Raw genomic sequence first — 26,439 nt, forward strand, 5'->3', positions numbered from 1 at the left:
GACCGTTTTTGAAAACTAACACTTGAATTACGCTAAAGTAAAATTGAAGTATATTATTTCAAAAAGTTTCAATTTTTGTCAAACATCGTTGTATAAACAACTAATCTCTTAAATTAATAGTCTCCTAGATCCAAACATATATTACTTTATCGAAAAATAATAAACATCTTTTATATACTATTTTTTATATTGAATATTTGTGAAAAAGCCGTGAACGCAGCGCCAACATGTATTTTTTAACAACTTTACAAAACGAAATACATTTAAAAAATTACTAATTTAAATAGCAAATGAAATAAAAATATCTGTATTCGTAGTACGAAATACTATTTTTTTTTTTATAGTTATTCTAACTAGAACTGGAGATTGACATTAAATAGTAGATATACCATACAAGTTTGTGGTATTGGTGATAGCATTTTCTAAAAACTAATACACATAATACACAAAAATAACTAAATATGCCTACGCTTTTATTTAAAAAATGAAAAATAGACACAAGTTTATTCAGCTTAATTGGGAAATAATAAATAATACTATTAAAATAGACTTATAATAATTTAAACATTATCTCAGCTAGCCATACCTGAAAGCTCCTGTCGCGCAGCTGACTATTTGACATCTGACAGTGACGTATTGGATTGTTGAAGATGGTTGAACGACTTAATATCAACTTTCTTCGTTAATAGCTTACAAAATAAACAATGATCTAATATCTCTTGTTTCCATATTGTTACACGCGTCTACTGTTACATATATTTTTAATATAAAATGGGTGACAGTAGCGATTCGGAGGAGTTTTACGACGCTGAAGAGTTCACACCCGTAAAGGGATCAAAGTGAGTGCTGTTTAGCTGTAATTACCTCGCGATATGTTTCAGGGATCATTTTTTAATATAATGACTAAGTGCATGTCAAGAATTTTCCACCTGGTATTTTTATTTAACGTTTCGTGTTGTTTATGTAATGTTTTGAACCAAAAAAACCAGTATGGCTAGACTATCTAGTTCAACAGATGTTTTTGGTAGTTATGTACGTCCTTGGTACAATTGGCAGGTGATTACCTACACAAACTGTCGTTACTGGCGCGAGACTGATTAGTATTAAGGATCTCTTGTTATTTTATAGTTGATACATAAAGAGTTTGAGTCTGGAGTTGCATTGTTGTGTTTTTAATGACTAAAGTTTACTCATGACGAAAATGTCTAAATCAATTTTGTTATTGTGTTTGCCTATTAAGTAAGTACTTCTTTTTTTTTTTGTATGGAGAAGATAAATAATAATCTTAACTTCTTATTCTTACAATATTCAAAAATTCGTATTTCATTTCCTTACCAGTCATAAAAGTCCTATTAGTTTTTAGTTGTAAATTTATAAATATACAAATTAATTTATTTGAGATTAAATTATTTTGTTATGATATTTTAAAATACTAGATATATTTCTTATTTTATCTTTACAGATTTTTTTCTTTTCCAATTTCTGATTAAATTATAAAATTTGCAAACAATATCACCAACATCAACAAAAAATATCACTAAATTTATATACTTTATTTGGATAGTTGTTCTTTTTTTTGTTTTTGTTTTTTGTTGTTTAAAAATGTGTACAATAAACATAAACAATTTTACTCACAATAAAACTTGAAACAACACAGTGTCATTGTGATAAAAAATTATAAACAAACTTTTATTTCACTTGAGTTTTATTTTAATTAATGTACTTGTGACTTAACTTCTGACTTCTATGAAGAATTAATGAAAAACAATATTCTCACATATTCCAGTTACCATTTTTATCGCACTATATACTTGAAATATTATTAAATATTAAGTGTATTTGTATTTATAGTAATACAGAAAAATATGTTGCTTCACCCATCATGTCACATTTTCAAAGCATATAGAACCATATTTATAATAAACAGAAAAATTGTAATAGATATTTATATTCCAGGGTAATAAAACATAATTAATATGTACATATATAAAGTATCTTACATCATATGCATTATTTATCAGAGCCAATATTTTAGATATTTTTTTTGTGTTTATTGCTTAAGAAATTATATAAGGCACACTGTATAAAAAATATATATATGGAGTGAAATTATGTTAAGTAGTGATGCTGGGAGTCTTGCTTTACCGTGATTTTAACTGGTTATGCAAGATATACATATACTTTAAATCTTAAAGTTTAATTAGATACAATATGGTATGCCGGGGCGAGGTGGCAAGTGCTAGCGCAACCCCATCTCGCCCCATCCAAGCGGACGACTACCCACACGTGTTGGTTTTTTTAGTCAGTAGGAGTGTAACATAATGCGCCCCCGCGCCAGAGGGTATCCATGATGGATTTTCCCCATGTAAAAAAAAGGTATTATATATCTGAAATATGTTCAAGCAACTTTTTAACTTGGAATTTCACTCCCCTATATTTTTAAAACCACTGTTGGCAAGTAGGTGTACATAATGTGTGCTCTTCCTCATTCAAAGTCCTCAAGCATTATAGTCTATGGACTTTGGTAACTGCAAACAGTCCTGGCACTTACGTACCTGGAGCTTCACAAGTGCCTTGCCAACATATGTATTTAAGTTCTTACCGTTTGTAGGTAGTGTTGCGTTCCTGTGGTATATTGCAGGAGATCATCGGATACGGTATCTGCTTACCATCAGGCATACATCTGTTTTGTTATCCACCTTTGTAGGACAAAAAAAAAAAACGAAACATCAAACTAAAAAACGAGTGTGCTTTAGACCACACGACTGAATTAAACTTCTTTAGCTCCATGTAATTTATATCTCCCTCTCAACTTCCGTTCGCCTCCCCTGATCACACTTCGTAACGCTCTCGTTACGCATTCACCAGTTTACTCCCCAAGTCATCATGAGTAAAAAAGTTGTACTTCTAAAATAATGTTACATACAAAAAATTGTGTTTTAAAAGTTTAAAAACTTGATTTTTAATAAAGATACAGTAGTTCGTTTTTGATAAAGGCTTGGTGACTGAAGAAACGTAACTCTATATGTAGTCTCTATAGTTTGAATCTATCCAGAGTTTACAATGTCTATCAATTTGTATGTTTGTGTTCTTTGTTTAATTGTTACTTCTCTTGTTTACAGGAGATCATCAATGTGTAAAAATATAAACATCTCGGACATTTCCAATGAAGAAAAGGATAAAATACAAAACAAAAGCAACGATACACAGTTCAACAACACTGATGTGGCCACCAGTACTCCAGCTTCAGAGAACACAGTTCAACAAGATGATAGGAATAGTATAAAAAATGTTTGTATAACCTGCATTATTATTTCAACTGCTCAAAGTAAACGTTTCCTTTTTGAGTTAATAATATTCGTATGTATAATATAATGAAATCCTACAAACGATTTTGCTATTGTCTCAATATAAATTTAAATAATGTGCTTATTAAAAAAGTTATTAACTTATTATTCGGTGCATGATTACATAGATGATAAAGATGTGTGAACTTAGTAATGCTATATTTCATGCACGCTTCAGCCTGTAATATCCCACTACTGGGCATAGGCCTCTTTCCCCATGTAGGAGAAGGATCAGAGCTTAATCCACCACGCTGCTCCAATACGGGTTGGCGGATATATACTATGAGTAACGATCACTATCAGGTGTACATGATAACAACCGGGACCGACGGCTTAACGTGCTCTTCGAGGCACTGTGGGGCCACAAGGACTGCACAAACACCCAGACCACGGGAAACACCTGTATGGCCAATACAAATGTTTGTCATGTGGGGGGATCGAACCCCAACCGCCAGCACAACAGGTACAATCCAAACAAGATAAAAATGTGTGAACTTAGTAACGCTGTATTTCATGCAAAATATTTCTAATTTTGTCTTGTCCCCGTCTCGGCAAATATCACGTAATTTTTTTATTAATTGGTCGAAAAATTACCAAAATTTTCTCATGTAATTAATAGATGCCTTCTTAGCTATAAATTATTGTTGACAGCAAATATAGTAGAAAAAAAAACAAATAATTTAGTATGCTTCATTGACTTTTAGTATTGATTCAGTCTGTAACATCCTGCTGATTAGGCATTAGCCTCTTTCTCCACGTAGAAGGGTCCGAGATTAAATCATCACATTGTTCCACATCAGATAGAAACATCTTTAATTACATTTAATTTTATTTGATTTAATTTTTAACTGACTTTAAAATTAAAAAACGAAAGAGATTCTCAATTTGATTATATTTATTTTATACTTAAGGTCGTACAAGGTCGTAAACGGTTTCAAGAGCTACGCCGATGTATGCAGACTGAAGAAGAAGATGAGCCCGATCCGGGAGCCCCTGTTTCAGCGCCTATGGAACACCCCTTCAAGTAAGAAGTATATTTAATGTTAAGTAGTTTTGTGGCTAAATGGCAAAAAAAACAATATTTTTTTTTTTATTATGACGAAAAACTTTAAATACTGGGAACTAAAATAACGACGAATATTTCTGAAGCATGTTTTTTTCTCACAAAAAAAAAATTTACATTTTTTTGTGTTTATTCAACAAGTGAAAGTATGTATAAGTAATAAGATGTGTTAATTTTACAATACAGCGTAATTGAGTTTAGCCTGTTGTAGTTTTAAATCGATCCTGAACGATGTTTACGACTGAAATTTGTAAGTCAGGATGGCCGAGCGGTCTAAGGCGCTGCGTTCAGGTCGCAGTCCACTTCTGTGGGCGTGGGTTCGAATCCCACTTCTGACATACGTTTTTGCACCTTATTATTTTTTTTAATCTATCGCGTCTGTAATTATTTTGGTTATTACGTTTATTTATATGTTTATTTTAAGGGATATTATATTTAGTGATATAGTTTTACCTCTGTGAGCGCTGCTGGGATATATTTCTGACATTATGTCATTTAAGAATTTTTTTTTTACTGAAAAAGAATACGAACTTTTATTGTAAAATTTTTAATAAATGAATGTATCATACAAGAAAAATGATTGTTTTTATATATTCTTTGCTTATAATACAATAAAATGTTTGATATATATATATTGTTATTTCAGGATTATATCTCACGATACAATGAGTCTACAGAGTATGACGTCACTCGGCAGAATTGGAAGAATTTTGAGTGGAGTGGCGGACTCACACCGTGAGTACCTACTTTACGTTCTATAAATATATTTCCCTTTAGACAAAATTACTATTGAAGTAAATTAAAGAGAATATCCACTATTAATAAATACTAAATTTTGTTTAAATAGTTTTTATTAGGTAAAAAAAAAAAAACTAAATTAGTAAATGGTGGTCTTTTTTGCAGTTTACCTTTGTATAAATAAGTGAGGAATAGGTTCCAGGATTACCTCATAAACTGAATTGTTTAAAATATAAATAAATAAATAAAAGGTTCACACTCAACGGCCCCCAGTAGGATTTTCTTCTGTGTCGGGAGTCTGGAAACACACACACACGCACAAACGACGACAAACATTTATATGGCCAATACGAATATCTGCCGTGAGCGGGGATCGAAATCGCGACCGCCAGCTCAATAGTCAGTACTGTGACCGCTGCGCCAACGCGTCGTCAAATATCATTATAATATCATTATAATATGTATGTTTCTATAGAAAACATCCGCGATCCAACATTTGCTCCGTCCGCGTCTTCAAGGGAACCTTCCACGATATCGGACGATCCTTTAAGCGTCGACAGAAACCAAACAGTTGGTAAGATGTGTTGTATACTTTCGAAGACTAATGAGCGGCATTATATTAAACCACGTACACATACTATTTTTAAGTTATTTACAAACAATTACTTACTTAGTTACTTAATATCTTAAGTTCGAACGAACTGAGGTATGGCATAGCTGGAAATACCCTGCTCAATATCGGAAGAAGCCTCGGAAGATCGCCTGAGGAAGTACCTCGACCTCACAGTAGATCACAGCTAAATAATACTGTTTTCAAGCAGTACTATGTTCCTGTTGGTGAGTAAGGTGACCAGAGCTCCTGGGGGGATTGGGGATTGGGTCGGCAACGCGCTTGCGATGCTTCTGGTGTTGCAGGCGTCTATAAGCTACGGTAATCGCTTACCATCAGGTGAGCCGTACGCTTGTTTGTTGACGTAGTTGTATTAAAAAGAAAAACAATGCTCAGTTGTTATTGCTTTCTTTAAAGGGGGGGGGGGGGTCTGTAGGTGTTATAGATCACGTTCCACGTGAAAAACGAATCCTGGCCCCTTTTTGAATTTTACTTTATCTTTATAAACGAGTTACGCTGGCAAGGTAGTGATTACTTTCACTACATATTCGGCTACATAAAGCGAAATAAAAACCGAAATTAAGAACGCCCCCCCACTTGAAGGGCCGCAGTTAGCAGTCGAACACCATTTATATGTATATGATATTTTAAAATCACTTTTAAATCTATCATATGGATTATGATTATAGGTATACATGAGTTGTTCTATTTAAATGATTTTTGTATAAAGCTTAAAAATAGGTCGTATGTATGTGTATGTGGTTTGATTTTTTTTAAAGTTGTTTGCATCCTGTGTGCTCTGTTTTTTTTAAATTACTACTTAAATGTCATTATGATATTTTAAAATTGGAAAAAAATTCTGAATATTTTAAATTTAAAAATTTGATAGGTCGATGACCTCAATAAATCTTAAATTTAAGTCATTACTTTTGACTTACTTCTATGATGTAACTAATTTTCAAGGGCAACTAATACTATATTTTTTTTTGGCTTCGTCCGTATGGGGATAGCGCTTTTCTGTGGAGTTATTCTAGTAATTCTCATAAAATGTTTTATAATAAAAATTAAAAAAGGATCATTCAGTGATTTTTAAATAAATGAATTAAATAATAATATGTTACAATAACTATGAAGTAACAAGTATAAACTTGTGTTGTTTATTGAAAATGTTTCTATCTTGATGTTGTTTAGGTGATAATCTGTGCTATATGCTCTTGATTGGCTTTAATATTAATTGTATTTAAATAGGCCTACTTTTTTTGAAAAACGTATGGGTTCCCAAATTGTGTATTTACAACTTTTTTCGAGAGTGCGCGTACCAAGTTGCTCATGTTTCTTAACAGTTCGCGTGTTGAAACGCTTGGTTTGCGTAACTGATCATAGAAGAAATGGCGGGAAAACATGGCGCCACAGATTGTCAAATCATGTTATGCGAACGAAAAAGCGCTCACTCTCGACAACCTAAAAATAAAGTGTTCGTCCTGAGCGGCAGTTTATTAAAAATGCAGAATAAATATTGTACTACTTTAGTAGTCATACTTAACCCTGTCCGGTTAATTGAATATTTATTTTATATAACAAAAACATTTTTTTGGTATAACAGATCGTTTTTATTTTTTTAAGTTTTGTAAGTTTAATTAACTTTTCCTTTCGAAAATTATTTAATTATTTCAAATAAATGATAGTTATTTTTGAAATTTTTTTATAATATACGTATAGTAAAGAAAAAAAAAAAGAATATTCTTCTTCTTGTATAATGGTTTCCGTGAGGATTTTCCAATGTCAGAGTAAGTCATATGTATTGTTTGTATGATTTTATGTTTAGGGTAAATGCTCTGCTAAGAATATTGGTGTCATGAGAGTACAAGTGTTAAATATTTATACGATGTTAATAATGACAGGCAAAAAGAATATTGTATAATATATGTTGACAAGCGTTAATTCCGCCGATAAACTGTCACACAACTTAGCGGGTTAAGAAATTGTAAAGTATCTGGTCCAAATAAAGAATTTATTATTAAAAAAAATTGTGTTTGTGTAAAAAATAATATTCTCGAAATTTATATTATAATAGCAAGATCAGTCAAAGGCAATGATATTAATTCCAAGCCTCAGAGGAGCATTAACAAATTCGTTCATATTTTTTTTAGTATGGGATATAAATATTATACGACTCATGAAAATGCGTATACTATACGCTGTCACTCAGGACGTACACTAATATATGGATCGTTCAATTTGGCCCGCGTTACTATGTGTGCATGTTCTAGTGCATAAAAAAATTAGATTTTTGAACACCCTAAAAGTAATCCGAGTAACACACGTTCGTATCGTGCGTGTGTTATCAATAAAAATAAAACATAATTTTATTTAACAGATATTGCATTTTTATATTTAGAAAATCAAGAATTTGATCTCTAAATTATTTCTTGTTTTAAAAAAAGAATTTGACCGCGATTGATTACTTATTCTTTCAAACATGTAGTTATTGTATTACAAACGTGCAAAATCACGCGCTAAGATATTATATAGGTTTTAAACACCTTTATATGTATACATTTATACAGTATACAACGTGTTATAAAACTGGCGTCCTTCCATTGAACTGTGATATTAGAATCGATATTATAATCTAAATATGTAACTTACTTGCCCTTACGCTTTTATAAAAATAATATAATTAATATTTAAATAATTATTAATTATAAAGTTTCCGTCGAGTGTACGTTAGTGTTACCTAAGTTTTACAGTGTAGTCGGTTATTTATAGTCAATTTTCCCTCATCTCAACCTTTTTTTCGAATTTGTCGATTTTAAAGTTACGTGGTAAGAAGGTGTACTTACAAGTGCTTCAGTTTTTTTCTCGTATAATTTGGACTATGTACCTGCATGTATCTCTATATGGCCCTAAACGGAAGGACGCCAGTTTAATAACACGCTGTATAGTTTGAAAGCTAACTGCGGTCATTCAAGTAAGGGGTTCTGTAGGTGTTATAGATCACGTTCAATATGAAAATAAAATTCCTAGCTCTTTTTTAAATTTTACTTCCATAATCGTCCTTTCAATGTAAATTATAGCCGTGGTTACGCGATTATTGGAACGTGATCGTAAACGAATACCACCTACAAGACCTCCAACTATCCTTTGAGTGTGATGCTAAAAAAAAAATTAAGGACCGCAGTTAGTAGTCGAACACAATATATACATATATGTGACGTATATACGGTATATATGTATACATATGGCTAAGTATCAAGTCGGTCAGCTCTAGCGATGGAGCCGGACGTGATCGCCAGTACGAAGGCGAACAGCCTCAAGCAGAACCGCGGCGGTTCCATAGTGTCAATCAGCGGGGAGCCGCGCCCCGTCGCTCCGCCTAGGAGGAAGAAGAGAAGTTAGCACTGTTATATGCGCTCTTATATCTTAAACTAAGAAAGAACTATATTTTTACAAGATTGAATAACTGGGTAGTGCCCAAAGTCACAGTGATTAGACGCTGCGCTTTTGTTATTAATAAGATGCCTTCGTTAAGTGTGTATAATGACCTTATGGCGAAATAAAATCATTCCATTTCCAAATTCTCAAATAAATAATTCTTTTGTTCCCTTTATTTATTTATTTTTGAATTTTAAATATTACAAAAAACGTAAAAACGTGTTGGGCAAAATGAGATGAAAACATTCGTTTCGATGATGATAATACAGACTTAACGAACGTCTAAAGAAAACATATTAGAGACAAGTCAAAACAAGTCAAATACAGCACAGCGTCTACTCAACATAGTGATCTAAGACGGAGTTATATAATGATTGACTGACGATTTATTGCATATCCACACTATGATCACGGCTCATAGCTATTTAAAGTAATTTTATTAGCTAGCTATCTAACTCATATGATCAGCTTAATTCAAACGATAGTTTCAGACTTATTTCAAATGAAATTTCTTCTTCTCGTCTTACTAGTCTAGCGCGAACTAGGCAAAAATCTAAATCAATCATCATCATCATCATCATTACAGCCTATACAGTCCACTGCTGGACATAGGCCTCCACAAGTTTACGCCAAAAATAGCATGAACTCATGTGTTTTGCCCATAGTCACCACGCTGGGCAGGCGGGTTGGTGACCGCAGGGGTGGCTTTGTCGCACCGAAGACGCTGCTGCCCGTCTTTGGCCTGTGTATTTCAAAGTCTTTTTAAGCGGCTTTTTAAGTTCCAAGGTGGTAGTGGAACTGTGTTATCCCTTAATCGCCTCTTACGACACCCACGAGAAGAGAGGGTCTAAATCAATAGTAAATTATATTTAAATTTATCGGTATATATAAATATTACCAGATTCAGAAAGAGCCGTGGTGGTAATAGTATTACAGAACAGCTAGTAATTTACGCCGATATTTTTTGTCAAGTATTTTGAATTGTTTAGAAAAGTCGTCGTCAATTTTGATATAACTTTTTCTTAATTTGTACATTAGCCGAATGAGCTTTGACGAAGTTAGAAAACTACTGAAAAATTATACATTTGAAAGTATAGTAAATTTCCCTTAAGTCTCATACTTATATTTCTGTGGAAATTTACGACAACGACTAATTCCTTAATCGTTACCTAACATCGTCAACTCAAACGTAAAAAAAAACTACCCCGCTTCTTGACGACCAACTGTTACACGCCAAGTACTTCATAAAAAGTTGTGTAGTGTATTATATGTTTTCTGATACTTATTTTTCCACTGTATTTTACCAATTGCTTATGGGTACTTTCCCTAAAATGTCTTTTGGGCAGAAGTTTTATGGCAACAGTTGTTCGTTAAAACTAAGCTAGCTAAGTACCTCGCTCTAACGGAGTGTTCATAAACGTGGTTCACCATTAGCGCTCTTTACTACCCTAGATATGTAGCCCTATTTGCTTTGACCCCGCTATACCCCTCGGATAGAAGTTTTCTTGTATTAAAATTCCTTACTTGCATGTCTGTTCTCTTAAGCGTATTATGAATCAGCTTGAGTATGACTTCTCTTCTTCTCTATTCCTTCTCGTAGCTTAATAATACCAATAAATTTCAACTCTTCGACTAAATTTTATGTAAATGTAAGCTAAACTTCACACACCTCTTTCCACTAACCCCGATGAGCCACACAGTTTATGAATGCTCCTTTATGCTGCTTGAATTCACTTTTAAGATTATCTGTGGCACAAAAATATTTATCTGAAAAAGTTATATCTACATTTGCGAACTAATGGCCAAACCTTGTCACAATTCACATTCGCATTTTATTAGAGATTCGCTTTTCAAGTTAAATAATTTTTTATAATCCTCTTTTATAATTGGCTAAGTCTACCAAAAACTTGAAAGATACTGAATAGATACCATGTTAAACTAAAATTAAAAAAATATGCCTACATATCGCAAGTGTGACAGATGCTTTACAGAACTTTTTACCTAATTGGTTAGACCCTAAACATACGATTACAGAGTTGTATTTGTTTGTAAAAGACAAGCTCCACGGATCGCAATCACTATCGACAACTGATGGCGACAACCTTAGCGTGTCGGAGTCGCACAGGCTGGATGCTTTGATGGTAGAGGTAGGTGTCTTTTTTATACTACAAAGGTTGCAAACAAGCGTACGTAGCCTTTGAACGCCTGTAATACCAGAAGCATCGCAAACGCGTTGCCCAAAGTAACCTTACGCTACCCAGGAGCTTTGACTACCTAACTCACCACAGGATCACAACACTAGTTGTTAGCGGTATTATTTAGCTGTGATCTTCTGTAAGGTTCAGAACCTCCCACATTACTAAACGTAGTATATGCTCGATGATCTTGTGATGTCACCGTAAAAATTTGGAATGCCCTTCCGGCTTCCGTTTTTCCAAATAACTATTACTTGGGTATCTTTAAATCAGGAGTGAATAGGCATCTTCTAGGCAAGCACGTACCATCTTAGGCTGCATCTTCACTTACCATAAGGTGAGATCGCAGTCAAGCGCTAGTCTACATATTAAAAAAAATGTCACCAGCTTTTTATTCTCTCCTATTGGCCATATTGCTCTGTTATATTACCATCAATATGTACATTCCAGCCTTTATCTCTCGCATCGAATCAAACAATGGCTCTACCAAGTCCTGCCAGTACGATAGAATCGTTGACCAGGGAGTTCCAGGACTCGTTGGAACTATCACAATCCAAATATGGTAAGTTTATAATTTTTTAATCGTCGTCCAAAATAGTATTACTACACAGGCTTTATGGGCAACAAATATTGACTAAACCGCATTGAATTGGGATTTTTGATACTAGTTTGTGACCGCTTCTCTTCTGGACTAAGTATAGGATGTTGAATTAAGAGTTTAATTCACTACAATTTTCTACTGATTCTTGTCAGCCAAAAGTGCCTTGGAGAGCACGTTAAACCTTCGGTCCTAGTTGTTATCATGAGTACTTGATAACGATCGTTATTCACAGTAGGGAACATATTTGCCAACCCGCAGTGGAGCAGCGAGGTTGATTAGGCACCAATCCTCCTACATGGAGACAGAGGCCCAACAGCATTCGCATGCGTTCCTCTGATTGACACTTTCCACCAACGTTATCAAACTGACGTTAAATAAACGAAGTCACCGGCAAGCTTTCACCTAAAATGCCATCTGCACATAACAAAACAAAGTGTGGTGGAAATAATTCCATCCATTCCTTCTATGCAAAATTAAATAACTCATTAATTACTATTTGACCTTATATGACCATATGTGAAGACCAAAGACGCCAAACGTCCCCCGAGATGCAATTAATCCTCCAAAACTTAATTTATAAAAATAGTATAATCCTATAGTATTTTCCTTTTTTTTACATTAGCAGCAGACATGTCAACGTTAAGTGTACACGAGTCTCGTTCGAGCGAGCGAGGGAGTACGTCTTCTAGAAGTAGCAATACTGCGACCTCTAGGCCTCACCCTCACCATTCAACGTTGGACATCAAAGAAGCTGTTAAAGGTAAATGATTATTCAAGTAAAACTTCTTTACGCACGCTTGACTCGGGGAGTAAACTGGTGAATGCGTGACGGGGGCGTTACGAAAAGTGTGATTTGGCGAGACGAACGAAAGTTGAGAAGTTGTGAGGAGAGTTACGTTTTTACGAAGTTTTACTTCAGTCGTGTGGTCTAAAGCACACTGTTTTTTTTTAGATAATTAAAATATTATTTTTAGGTAAGTAATACAATAGCTGAAAGTAATAATAATGTTAATTTTTTATTTATCTGTTTTATTGTTATTCCATACAGCGATTGTTTTTTTTTTGTCATTCACTTCGTGATACAACTCTGCTTTAAAGAAATACTCCGTAGCTTGTTACACGATGTGATTTTCTTTGAAAATGTCTGCATTAAAAATAGATAACAGAGGTTAATAAGAGATGGCTTTATCATTGTTTACTGATCTTGTCCAAGTAAGCTTAGGTAAGAATAGCGGTAAAAATACATTATATTCTGTTGCGAAAAGGTTCGAATTTTTTAAGTCAATGGTTACTATAAAAGCCGTGAACTAATTTCTTCCTAATTAGGTGACTACGTGGTACGTCCTCAAGATGAAGAGAAGTCTCGCGGTGGTACAGCAGACGTTGACACGGAGCACGGCCACCGAACACACAGCGAAGGCCGCCCGCCCACTACTGGCACCTCTAGTCTCGGATCCGCTACTAGGTAACTGCTGAGAGTATTACTTCTATCGTAAATCCGGCTTGAAGGACCAACGATTATATTATAGGCCCCATGAGCCGGATACACTTTTGTTATTATCATTTTAGTCCTGTAAAATGAATACTTTTTGTTACACATATAGGGTGTTCGACTGTGCATGGCTATAATTTACAATGAAAGAACAATGTATGCAAACAATCTTGCAAAACAGGCTCGTATGTGAAGACAAAATAGAATTTAAAAAAGGCTAGTAACTTTTTTCACGTAGAATATGATTTATACCACCTACAAGAGCCTATTTGAAAGACCTATTATTGTTTCTGCAGTACCAACTTGTAAATGATTTCTATCAATTCGTCGAGTGTTTGAAAAATCCCAAGAGTATTTTTCGATATATATATTAACCAAATGATGTTTCAATTAACAGACGATCGGAGGGATCCCGTGCGCGACGTCGCTCGGCCGGGGACCCGCCGCAGGGCGCCGCACTGGGCGCGCAGCTGTCCGACATCGAGATCCTGGAGCAGGTCACCGTGCTCAACCTCGACACGGGTGAGTAGGGCGGCCGCGCTCGGTGTGCCGTGTCGTGGGACATCGAGATCCTGGAGCAGGTCACCGTGCTCAACCTCGACACGGGTGAGTAGAGCGGCCGCGCTCAGTGTGTCGTGTGACGTCGAGATCCTGGAGCAGGTCACCGTGCTCAACCTAGACACGGGTGAGTAGGGCGGCCGCGCTCGATGTGCCGTGTCGTGGGACATCGAGATCCTGGAGCAGGTCACCGTGCTCAACCTCGACACGGGTGAGTAGAGCGGCCGCGCTCGATGTGCCGTGTCGTGGGACATCGAGATCCTGGAGCAGGTCACCGTGCTCAACCTCGACACGGGTGAGTAGAGCGGCCGCGCTCAGTGTGTCGTGTGGTACGACATCGAGATCCTGGAGCAGGTCACCGTGCTCAACCTCGACACGGGTGAGTAGAGCGGCCGCGCTCAGTGTGTCGTGTGGTACGACATCGAGATCCTGGAGCAGGTCACCGTGCTCAACCTCGACACGGGTGAGTAGAGCGGCCGCGCTCAGTGTGTCGTGTGACGTCGAGATCCTGGAGCAGGTCACCGTGCTCAACCTAGACACGGGTGAGTAGGGCGGCCGCGCTCGATGTGCCGTGTCGTGGGACATCGAGATCCTGGAGCAGGTCACCGTGCTCAACCTCGACACGGGTGAGTAGGGCGGCCGCGCTCGGTGTGCCGTGTCGTGGGACATCGAGATCCTGGAGCAGGTCACCGTGCTCAACCTCGACACGGGTGAGTAGAGCGGCCGCGCTCAGTGTGTCGTGTGACGTCGAGATCCTGGAGCAGGTCACCGTGCTCAACCTAGACACGGGTGAGTAGGGCGGCCGCGCTCGATGTGCCGTGTCGTGGGACATCGAGATCCTGGAGCAGGTCACCGTGCTCAACCTCGACACGGGTGAGTAGAGCGGCCGCGCTCGATGTGCCGTGTCGTGGGACATCGAGATCCTGGAGCAGGTCACCGTGCTCAACCTCGACACGGGTGAGTAGAGCGGCCGCGCTCAGTGTGTCGTGTGGTACGACATCGAGATCCTGGAGCAGGTCACCGTGCTCAACCTCGACACGGGTGAGTAGAGCGGCCGCGCTCAGTGTGTCGTGTGGTACGACATCGAGATCCTGGAGCAGGTCACCGTGCTCAACCTCGACACGGGTGAGTAGAGCGGCCGCACTCAGTGTGTCGTGTGGTACGACATCGAGATCCTGGAGCAGGTCACCGTGCTCAACCTCGACACGGGTGAGTAGAGCGGCCGCGCTCAGTGTGTCGTGTGGTACGACATCGAGATCCTGGAGCAGGTCACCGTGCTCAACCTCGACACGGGTGAGTAGAGCGGCCGCGCTCAGTGTGTCGTGTGGTACGACATCGAGATCCTGGAGCAGGTCACCGTGCTCAACCTCGACACGGGTGAGTAGAGCGGCCGCGCTCAATGTGTCGTGTGACGTCGAGATCCTGGGGCAGGTCACCGTGCTCAACCTCGACACGGGTGAGTAGAGCGGCCGCGCTCAATGTGTCGTGTGACGTCGAGATCCTGGGGCAGGTCACCGTGCTCAACCTCGACACGGGTGAGTAGAGCGGCCGCGCTCAGTGTGTCGTGTGGTGCGACATCGAGATCCTGGAGCAGGTCACCGTGCTCAACCTCGACACGGGTGAGTAGAGCGGCCGCGCTCAGTGTGTCGTGTGGTGCGACATCGAGATCCTGGAGCAGGTCATCGTGCTCAACCTCGACACGGGTGAGTAGAGCGGCCGCGCTCAGTGTGTCGTGTGGTGCGACATCGAGATCCTGGAGCAGGTCACCGTGCTCAACCTCGACACGGGTGAGTAGAGCGGCCGCGCTCAGTGTGTCGTGTGGTGCGACATCGAGATCCTGGAGCAGGTCACCGTGCTCAACCTCGACACGGGTGAGTAGAGCGGCCGCATATATATATCGTAAATTGTTTTTGTAACAAAATACCGCTTAAAACCGAATACAGAAATATGAAATTTCAATTATGTATTTTTCTATTCTAGGTGAACGAATGCCTCTAAGCGTGGCTGAACACAAGCTTCCTCAATGTATAAACCCTCTCAGTCTGCACATAATGCGGCTAACATCAGAATACATCGGACGCACCAACGACGATGAACACACGAGGTATTTATTATCTGTGTACATGTGTCAGAGATAACACATGCATGATTAGTATCTATGTTGAATGTCAAAACTAATTACATAATCTGTAGTTCAAAGAATTGTCTTGCTAGTTCTAATGAATTGTCTTCTAACAAATATTTATAATTTCAGATCATTGAAGGATATGTTTCCATTGATTTATTTAATTGCACGCTAGGGTAGAGTGGTAATGCATGGTATTTAAATATTAAATTGTAAAAGACTAAATATCCTCCCTTAAAACATTTTTCATTCTGGCAACTCAATGAAACTATAAATTTATTATAGAATCTATTCTATAGAATATATTATATTCTAGTTAAATCGAAAAAATCTTGGTGACGTACACTATTATATCTGTTATACGTAATACTAACTCAGTTTGATACTTGTAAAATACTAATTGTAATATAAAGTTGAAGAAGAGAGAGAACGCACAGTAGAACTTTGGAAAGTAACTATAAAGTTACGTTATAAGTAATTTAATAAAGATATAATGAAATACGTATAATAACTTCTTAATTTCGATTTTAAAGTTTATGTGAAATTTGTGTAAGGTCACTAAAGTTGATTCAGTGACAGCTGTACCACTGTTTTGATAATTTTCGATATTTCAAATTATGAAAGTCGATAATCCACAAATATTCTATCACATATGAGCGTTATATTACGACTCCGATCTATTTAGATTTAAGTACAAAAACTACAGAATGGATAAATTATAATAAAAATATTTGAAAAAACGTTCAGTGACAGCGATTTTTTTAAATTATTCGCTACTGTACATACATAAAACGTTTTGAAATTATCATCATGTTACCACAAATAAATATTATTGCTATTTTTTCTTGATTTAATTTGGCTAATTAGCCATAAATCAGTCAATTGTACTACACTATCTGTAACTATCTTCAAAGCTATATTGCTTAGTATATCTAGCTTACAATACAATAAATAAAAAACAAAAAAAAAACAACAACAAAAATGAAACGACCTTCACGAATATTTGCAGTCCGAAGACGAAACCAAAGATATGGAAGCGGGCCTCAATCAGTCTATCCAGTACTTCCTTCAGCCTTTTGAAACGTTCGCCGTCCACGCCCATACAACCTGCAATATCTACCCTCAGTATAGACACTAGGTTTTATTTTTTATAACTACCCTCTATGCCCGTTGTTATTTTGAAGGTGTTTTATCAAGCTTATTTATTATGGATAGTGTTTTGCTTCTGGTCTATTACGCGTTGCACGCTTTTAATTTTTGTGATTCGATGCCTGTTACATCAGTTGTGGTTAACGGTATTTGACGGATGACAGTATCCGACATAAAAACTTTTGGATTCATTATTATTTTTTACCTTTTTCTACTGTATTTATGAGATATTTCTATTTGCGTATATTAAACTTAGTCATACTTTACTAATTGTGGAGAAACAGTCTTACTGGCCTATTCTACCTCCCGCTGTCAAAGTCTATTTGTATCGTCATCCGTCAAGTAGCGTTATCCACAAATGGTGGAACAGGCCCTCGGTCTTGTAATTTTTGTTGTATAGTGTGGTAGTTTTGTATCGTTGTTGTTTCGGCTTGAGTAGTATATATAAAAGACATTATTTCATAAAACTGTAGATCAAATTAAATTTATATTTTTATTATACATTTTTTTTAAGTCTTTAATGGTGTTTGTCACAAGTTCTCAGTTCAATATGTTTTAGTACTAAAAATAAAAATTTGTGAAATTAACAATTTGTAATACATTTGTTTGCAAATTCGAAAAATGAAATAAATGTTAATTACTTGTTATAATAATTTTAGCTATACAGTGTGTTTTCATTGTGAAAAATCTACATACATTTCAATTAAAGTGACCATTGACAAAACGACTTGAAGTAAATGTGTGTAGTGTGTTGTTTTTTAATTGATGAATTTGATTTCGCGTTATAAATTGCTTTTTATGAAATAATGTACAGATAGTCATTGTTTTATGTGTACGTTTTACAGGACAAATCTTGGATACATTAATTTTTTTTTTTATGTTCTTGTGTTTTGTGCTACATTTGTTTTAATCCTAAAATTATTTACTGCGGATAAAAAATACATGAGTATACTTAATAATTAAATTTAATATCACTTCAGAGTTTTTGTCATCAAAATATTTTCATTTGTAATATGTAAAAATTTACTGCAGAATTTTGAGGAAATGGACAGTTTTTATAAACGCCTTAGAACGATTTATAAAATAAAGAATTAAATAAATTGTAGGGAAACAGATGAAGAGAGCGAAAGTGTGTGTGCGGGAGGTGCCGAGGATGAAACTAAAGAAACTAAGAAAGAAGGCACGGACAGACAGACCACAGCCATCAAGAGAAAGACTGAAAAGTAAGTCTAATGTAGCTATGCTTTAGAGTACTCGTTTGAAGTAAAACTTCTTTACGCTTGCTTGACTTGGGGAGTAAGCTGGCGAATGCTTGACGAGAGCGTTACGAAAAGTGTGATCGGTCGAGGCGAACGGAAGTTGTGAGGGAGATATAGCTTAGATGGAGCTAAAGAAGTTTTTCTTCAGTCGTTTGGTCTAAGGCACACTCGTTTTTTTTTTATTAAACCTTTGTTACATTATCGTTATTAGGAAGTTGTGATATGAAAGTAATCGATATTTTAATAATGGATGAAAATTATTTTATATTTATTTTTAGTATATTCGAAAAATAATTGCGAAAGGTTTGACTAAAAAATTCTGGACAAGCTATATTTGATTCAAAATTGAAAAATTTAACGGCCATTCTCCGACTAGCAAATTTTTCGTGTCCGGGCTTGTTTAAAGCGTAATATCATCATATTCAATCATGCACTTTTTTATATATTAAAGATAGCATCCGTACCTAGCTGTAAAAAAAATATTGGCTTCTGTTTTAAGTAATTAAGACTAAATTAATTTAACTTATGTTCAAAAAACCTCTGTTCTCTAATTACCGTGGCGTGTCCGCACACCAACTTAATCTTAAAACTTGCTTGTAATTTTTATAGCGTATAGATTTACTTTGATCCATTCAACGTTTTAAACGATATTAAGCAGCGTCTATCGCATAACAAAATATCAACTCAATAGAACCAGTCTACAAATAATTATTATGAAGTAATCGTATGTCCAATGGAAACTTCTAATTACCGTAACATCTGCTGTTCTCGAGTGCACATCCCTAAATAAAAGTATTTGGCACATCACTACCGTACGCATCGCGTCTCCTCAGTGTGTACCGAGGTCCATCAGCAGTTGTATGACTCTCATGTTAGTGTACCGCCAATGAAGCACGTGAGTATATAATTACCGTAGCCTTGGTTAAAAACTTTTTTAATTACCGTTGTTCTTATTTTAATACTAGATTATTAAGATAGACCCAAGTTGATCATGTAAATGGAGACAGTACTTTGGCCTCCGTACGTTGTAATAAGCTAGAATTTGTATACTGTGTCGGTTTTAAACATTTTTATGAAAATGTATCGTTTTCTAATTACCGTATACTAATTACCATATGTTTATAATTACCGTTGTATGAAAAAATAATACTTGTTTACCGCGGTTTTCGTAGATTATTATTATTATTGTCCGCAAATATGTATGTATATGCTGACCATTCATCAAATTATTTAATGTATAAGATAGGAAAACCTAAAAAGACCAAAGAGGAAGTTAAAGAAAATAGAAGGCTTGCCACGCGACAATGCCGAGAACGAATTAAAAATGCCCCTTTTTGTATTAGCAATCAAAAAAAAAATAAAGGAGAAAGAAGGGTACAATAAAAAAAAAATACTGCCTATCTGCGAAATGTCACCAAAAGCCGGAAGAAAACTCAAAAAAGAAGTAGAGAAAATTTCAGAGCTTACTATAAAAGACAAAAGGAAAAGGGAAAATTGAAAACAATCGAGGAAGAAGTGACCTTAGATATAGAGGTGCTTGATAACAATATAACAGATCCTCTTGAAACTTTGTCACACCACATCTCAATGATTTATCATACTCGCTGCGCTAAAAAGTACACTAAAAGAGTACAAAATTGTCCCGAAAATCCCAAATCAAAAAAAGAAGATAATCAGCAAGACCACAATTTTCTGCTGTCGACTTCTTTTGAAAAAGAATTAGTTCCCTTGAAAAAGACACCAAATTTTAAACCTTCTTTAACCACATCAACGCCGCGTCCATCTAGTGCTCTGTCATCATCTTCTACTGAAAGTATGTTATTTTATTATTAATCAATAATGAGCATTTGACCGAAAATAAAGATACAAGTGTGAATATTATGGAACGAGCGTCTTCCTTGTGTTCAACACCAACTTCACCAACTTCACCATCTTCAAAGATAACTGTCGAGAAACCGATACGTAAAAAATCTCACTCTTATTGTTATTTAGAAGGCATGTATAGAAAACAAATAAAGAAATGTCATATTTGAGACCAAACAGTAGAGCTAAGAAGGGCAAAAGAAAAGTACAGGAAGCAAGCATTAAGACTGAAATATAAAACACGCCACATCCAAAACCAAAACAAAGTCATGATAAAGAAATAGAACCAAAGTATTTACATAATAATAATATAGGGACTACTGTAGAGAAAACCAAACAAGACGTCCAAATTTTTGTAGAGCAAGATGAGATCAGTCGCATTTGTCCTGGCAAGAGAGAATATATTTCAAGTAAAACGTGGCGTGAACTCATGTGTCTTGTCTTGTCTTGCCCATAGTCACCACGCTGGGCAGGCGGGTTGGAGACCGCAGGGCTGGCTTTGTTGCACCTAAGACGCTGCTGCCCGTCTTCGGCCTGTATATTTCAAAACCAGTAGTTGGATGATTATCCCGCCATCGGTCGGCACTTTCAAGTTCCAGGGTGGTAGTGGAACTGTGTAATCCCTTAGTCGCCTCTTACGATACTCACGGGAAGAGAGGGAGTGGCTATATTCTTACTGCCGTAACCACACAGCATATTTTCTAATTACCGTTACATTAAATATAAAAATTTTCTAATTACCATACCCATAATTTTTTTAAGTCTCATTAGCTAGAAAACCACAATTAATTGTTACATGCCAAAATAATTATTGAATTCGTATTTTTGATTTGTTTCATATTTTAATGTGTTTAAGTCAAATCAGTGAAAAATAAAAAACGTCACGGTAATTAGGCAAAGAACGCCGAATTGGAGAATGACCGTTAATATATATTTATTTAAAAATGCACCTACGAATTAAGTGAATTAACACCTAATGACAGTATCAAGCCCGTAGATAATTCCATGTCTTACATCACACTTTCATCACTTGTCCATTGATTTCCTGGCGTAACGTTCCTGGGTTGCCAGGTATATTAATATAATTATAGTGTTCTAGTTACTTTCATCCACATGTTTAATAAATAAAATCTTACATCAAAATGAGCGCTGTTTCATTGTGACATAGTATTCATACATAGGGTTGCCTGCTAAAAGTCTTGTTTAAATGGCGGATACCGATATAATATAGTTTGGCCAGGAATTTTCCAGCCAACTTTTTCGCGATTTATATTTAAAATACTTAAGAAGATAATTATTTAAATTTAATTTTTACCCATTAAGCAGATGGTTAAGATCAAGTCTAGATCGTATCTTAGACTATTAAGATATATCAAAAGCTACAGATATCTTGGAAATTCATAATACGAACAAATTGAGATTGTGATTTCAATAATAATGATATCAAAAATTTTCATCAATATTTTGAGTTGAATTAACAATATATTCGTTAATATAGACTGATGCGCGCAGATCTAGTGAAGTGTCATTCCCAAGACAACATAAACATCAGGTGACAGCAACGCGACTAATTACGATGCTTACGATTTACTTTGCCCTTAATGAAAATATGCGTGCATTTCATTTTGTCCGTTAAATGTAAGGTGTTCGACTGTTAACAGCGGTCCTTCAAATGGACGGTCCTGTAGGTGTTATAGATAGAAATATGTTATATATAGAAAAAATTCTAGCCTTTTTTAAAATTTACTTTGCCATATTAATATACGAGCTACTCTTGCGAGGTTGATTTGCATAAAACGTCCAATGAGCTTGTAAGCGCGGCTATAATGTGCCATCCATAATAAGTCGATTTTGAAATGTCATCTCATAAAATTTTGAAACCCTTCCCAATCCTTGTCACACAAAGTACGTGTGTGGCGTAATTTTAAATTGCCCCTAATTTACAATGTAAGGACGGTTTATGCATGACTATCTTGCCAGAGTAGCGAACACCTTATATTTGTATAAAATTATACTCGTGTTCATTTCAGCATACCTGAGTGATTTTGTTTAAGTGCTAATTTATGATCACATTCTTTTTATTAATCGATTTTTATTGACTAAGCAAAAGTATTGAGACAACCGCTATTTTGGATTTGGTATTTAACGCTTTCAAATGTTTTTCGCGTTTTTTTTTTTTTTTTTGTAAATAACATAATAATTCTTGTACACAGTGGTTTAAATGTAGGAACAAAAGTTAATTCTAATTTGTCAAACAACATGTATGACACGAATCATCAATTATCTATAATACTATACCGTATATCAAGAAATTTTCGTTCTTATATTTACACCACAGAGTAACAAAAAAAAAAAGAAAGAAAATCGTAATTTTGCAATCGGAATAATTCTAGATTGAAGCGGTTTTTCGGAAGCACTGTAAAGAAAACCGTTGACGCGGCTAAGTCGCTAGCGCAGGAAGTATCTCACGCGAGGCACAAAGAAGACGTCGCGGACATAGTCGACGATGTGCGTGGAGAACATAACATCAAACTGAAGGCGTCCAACTCGCACAAGGGACCGTACGACTTTGATGGCTGCGTTCGTTATGTACAGGTTTGTGAATGATACCTTATGTCTGACTTTTTTTATATTGTGTCTATTGAGTTGTGATTTTTTTTTCAGTATATTTTTGTTAAATAATAATGTAAAAGCTTATGAATTTGGTAAAGTATGGTATGGCTTATTGTTTGGCTATGGCAGTCTATTTAGCCACCCCTTCTCTTTCTGTCTGTATCGTAAGAGGTGACTAAATAACAAAGTTAGACTACCACCTTGGAACTATTGAAGTCGACCGATGGTGGGAATAACCATCCTACAGCTGGCCTTTAAACTTGGCTGGCTGCTGACCGAAGACGGGCAGCAGCGTCTTCGGTGCGATAATGCTAGCTATGCGGTTATCAATTGTCATAGTCACTATGTGCAAAACCTCAGTTCCCGGCAGGCCTACTAGTCCTGGCTACGGTAGCGGTCGCGGTAACGGTGGGACAGAGGGTGCTAGGAATCACCGGGTTACGGGAGGCTGTCACCCAATACTACACCTGACAACTTTTTATCTTGTTATCTGAAGTACCCACAAATATCTACCAGTATCTACAAATATAATAATTTATTTTTAAAGTTTTAATTTGTTAACGATTTGAAAGTGCTCTTGGAGCCTATTTGAATAAAGCTGTTTTTGATTTCATTTGATTTGATTTGTACAAAGAGAGGCGGAGGATACGATGATCCTGGTTTTAGAGGGCAATTGTTCTACTTCTGTGAAGGTGATGGGCTTTCCCAAGGTGGTATCGGTTTTCTGATCCACTAGACTCTCACCAGCAACGTTGTGGAAGTAATTAGTATGTCGACCTGGGTAGTGTACTTAAACTCACTGACAGGTACTCCCTGAATATGATATAGTCTTTTATGAAGATATATCAAAAGCCATATATGGCACTATTTCGACCTTCTCCAACGTTGTTATGGGATACTTCAACGCTAAAGTGGGAGTACAAGACCGCGGTGAATTGAAAATCGTACCACACGGGTTGGGGCGCAGGAATCGCAAGGGGCTGATGCTTGTTAACGTCCTCAAGTCATGGGGGGGACTCTTTATGATGAATTCCTTTTTAAATCAATAAAAGGCATATATTAAGATATGTCGTAGTGGTTAATAGGTTTGACACCGGCAGCTACCACTGAATGTTAAGGGGTTTTCTGAATATACACGCCTACGCTAAGCACGGATCCGCTTGATAAAATCTATTCTCCAATCAATGCTGTCCCAAATACTAGGTGGCTCCGAGTAGTTTCAATTGAAACTCCTAAATTGATTCGATTCTCTGGAAACCACTAGCGGCTTGGACGAGATAACCGACAACGCACAGTGGTCCCGATTTAATAAAATATGGACATTGATGCTAGAGGCCACGAAATTTTTACTGATGGTTAACATTAGGATAACTAATAAGACAAAAAAATATTATTATCCTACCACGACAACTTCATGGTAAAAAAAAAAAATAATTACAATTTTTTTTGTATGAAAGAAATTACATTTCTGTTAATTTCTCAAAATTCTTAAGAGTTGTCGAGATGGCGTTCACACATGTTAGAAAACAAGTGATTCTGAGTATTTCATTCTACTTAACTTTCTACTTAACTTTTGACATATTGCGGGTTGAACAATCGATTTTTTTATATTAAATGTGACCTTACTTTTGATTATATAGTTACTGAAATGCTTACAATGTTTGAAATTTTAAATTTAATAATAGTTTTTGAGATAAGTTTGAAGAAATACAAACTCAACGCAGCGGGGTTAACGCGGTTGCGGGGGGGGGGGTGTCTTCATTTATGAGTAGTAGTTTAGTCCACTAGAAACAATACTCATATAACATTTGGGTCAACGTTTTCTTGAGTAATCTCTGTTTCCTCTGAAAGTTCATTGTTGGCCTCTGGGAATAATTGTTTTTGCGATCGAACAAATTTTGGTTTTAATATGAGTGATGTAGGGATCGGAGCTAATTAGAAAGTTGTGGATTATGTCCAAATTACTTTCAACTCTACCGATTTTTCTTGTCTGAGTCAAACATTCCGGAAATCTTTATTTCGCGCTTCGGATGCTTCTTCGGAAAGCATGCCTATGGAAATAAATGAGAAACTTTTACAAACGTCTGCACCATGAAGCAACAGCTTATGGACACTTGAAGGCATGTAATACCGTGTATATATCATCATTGCAGCCTATACAGTCCACTGCTGGACATAGGCCTCCACAAGTTCACGCCAAAAATAACGTGAACTCATGTGTTTTGCCCATAGTCACCACGCTGGGCAGGCGGGTTGGTGACCGCAGTACTGGCTTTGTCGCACCGAAGACGCTGCTGTCCGTCTTCGGCCTGGGTATTTCAAAGCCAGCAGTTGTATGGTTATCCCGCCACCGGTCGGCTTTTTAAGTTCCAAGGTGGTAGTGAAACTGTGATATCCCTTAGTCGCCTCTTACGACACCCACGGGAAGAGAGGGGGTGGCAAAATTCTTTAGTACCGTAGCCACACAGTACCATGTATATAAGTTAATATAAAGTATTGCTGTTTCTCGCCAAAAAGGCTAGTATTAATGAGTTGCCCAGATGAAATAGTTTGTAAAATAACTGCAAAGCTTTTGATTAAATCAGGGTTAATGCCAGTAATTTCAGCAGATATTTCAAAATTTGTGAAAAACCTTCGTGCTGTATTACCGTCGTTGGTAGTGCCAAATCCCTGTTTAACTATATCGATAAACAAACTAATTTTTTCCTGGAATTCTTCTTGTGTCATTTTTTTTGCTATCTTTTAACAATTTGTCATCACTTCGAGCTGAGCACTTTTTAAAATCTAAATTGTAGGAAATATGTAAAATACATTCCATGCATCTTATCCACATATGAAGCGAGGACAAACCGTCCAGGTTATTCATTTTACTCAGTGGAGTACCACATATATTACAAACCGCTGCAGAAGAAGTATTAGAAACCACGCTAGAAATTTTCCCATCAATCATAGTCATATACAAATCATGGTGTAACTCAAGATTTTCTACAATTGTCGGGACAAGATTGCAGATTTCTTCATTTATGGAAGTATTTTCCTTGTGGATCAAATCGTTTTTTTCTTTTGAAAATTTAAAACCAATTGGACGACAGTACTTTGTTGAAGATGGAGTAGGATTTTGCCATAAAATACTACCGCTATCTTCTACCAAACGAAGCGGGACCAAACTGATCATAAACACTGAAGAATCGTCAATTTTTTGTCAGTCTGTGACTTTTGTTTATAGTTACTATGAGAAGATGACCCATCAAACTCCCATTTACTTATCAATTTTAATGAGTTTGTGGTTGCAGAAATAAGCTGAATTACTTTTAAAATCCTATTAATAGTCAAATCCAGTAGCGATTGAAGTCGTATTTTAACTCAAGTTTCGGTAACAGTTATATCTCCC

At 36.4% G+C, this 26,439-nt stretch overlaps 1 protein-coding gene and 1 non-coding gene across 2 annotated transcripts in view; both read left to right on the forward strand.

Annotated features, from left to right (window-relative positions):
* The first annotated feature begins 614 nt into the window (after positions 1-614).
* LOC123657903 (WD repeat-containing protein 44) overlaps positions 615-26,439 on the forward strand; it is a 33,750-nt gene continuing 7,925 nt past the window's right edge. Inside the window, exons 1-14 of the mRNA XM_045593393.1 lie at positions 615-839; positions 3,123-3,291; positions 4,259-4,371; positions 5,057-5,145; positions 5,624-5,722; positions 9,030-9,152; positions 11,249-11,340; positions 11,839-11,950; positions 12,663-12,749; positions 13,316-13,454; positions 13,879-14,003; positions 16,020-16,143; positions 18,420-18,536; positions 22,829-23,030. Coding sequence (XP_045449349.1) covers positions 772-839; positions 3,123-3,291; positions 4,259-4,371; positions 5,057-5,145; positions 5,624-5,722; positions 9,030-9,152; positions 11,249-11,340; positions 11,839-11,950; positions 12,663-12,749; positions 13,316-13,454; positions 13,879-14,003; positions 16,020-16,143; positions 18,420-18,536; positions 22,829-23,030 — 1,659 coding nt within the window. The 5' untranslated portion in view covers positions 615-771. The remainder of the gene's footprint in view (positions 840-3,122; positions 3,292-4,258; positions 4,372-5,056; positions 5,146-5,623; positions 5,723-9,029; positions 9,153-11,248; positions 11,341-11,838; positions 11,951-12,662; positions 12,750-13,315; positions 13,455-13,878; positions 14,004-16,019; positions 16,144-18,419; positions 18,537-22,828; positions 23,031-26,439) is intronic.
* Positions 4,665-4,748, forward strand: Trnal-cag. Its single transcript has one exon. It is a non-coding gene; the product is annotated as a tRNA-Leu (tRNA).

This window comes from Melitaea cinxia, chromosome 11 (genome assembly GCF_905220565.1).
Source record: "Melitaea cinxia chromosome 11, ilMelCinx1.1, whole genome shotgun sequence".
NCBI classification, from domain to species: domain Eukaryota; kingdom Metazoa; phylum Arthropoda; class Insecta; order Lepidoptera; family Nymphalidae; genus Melitaea; species Melitaea cinxia.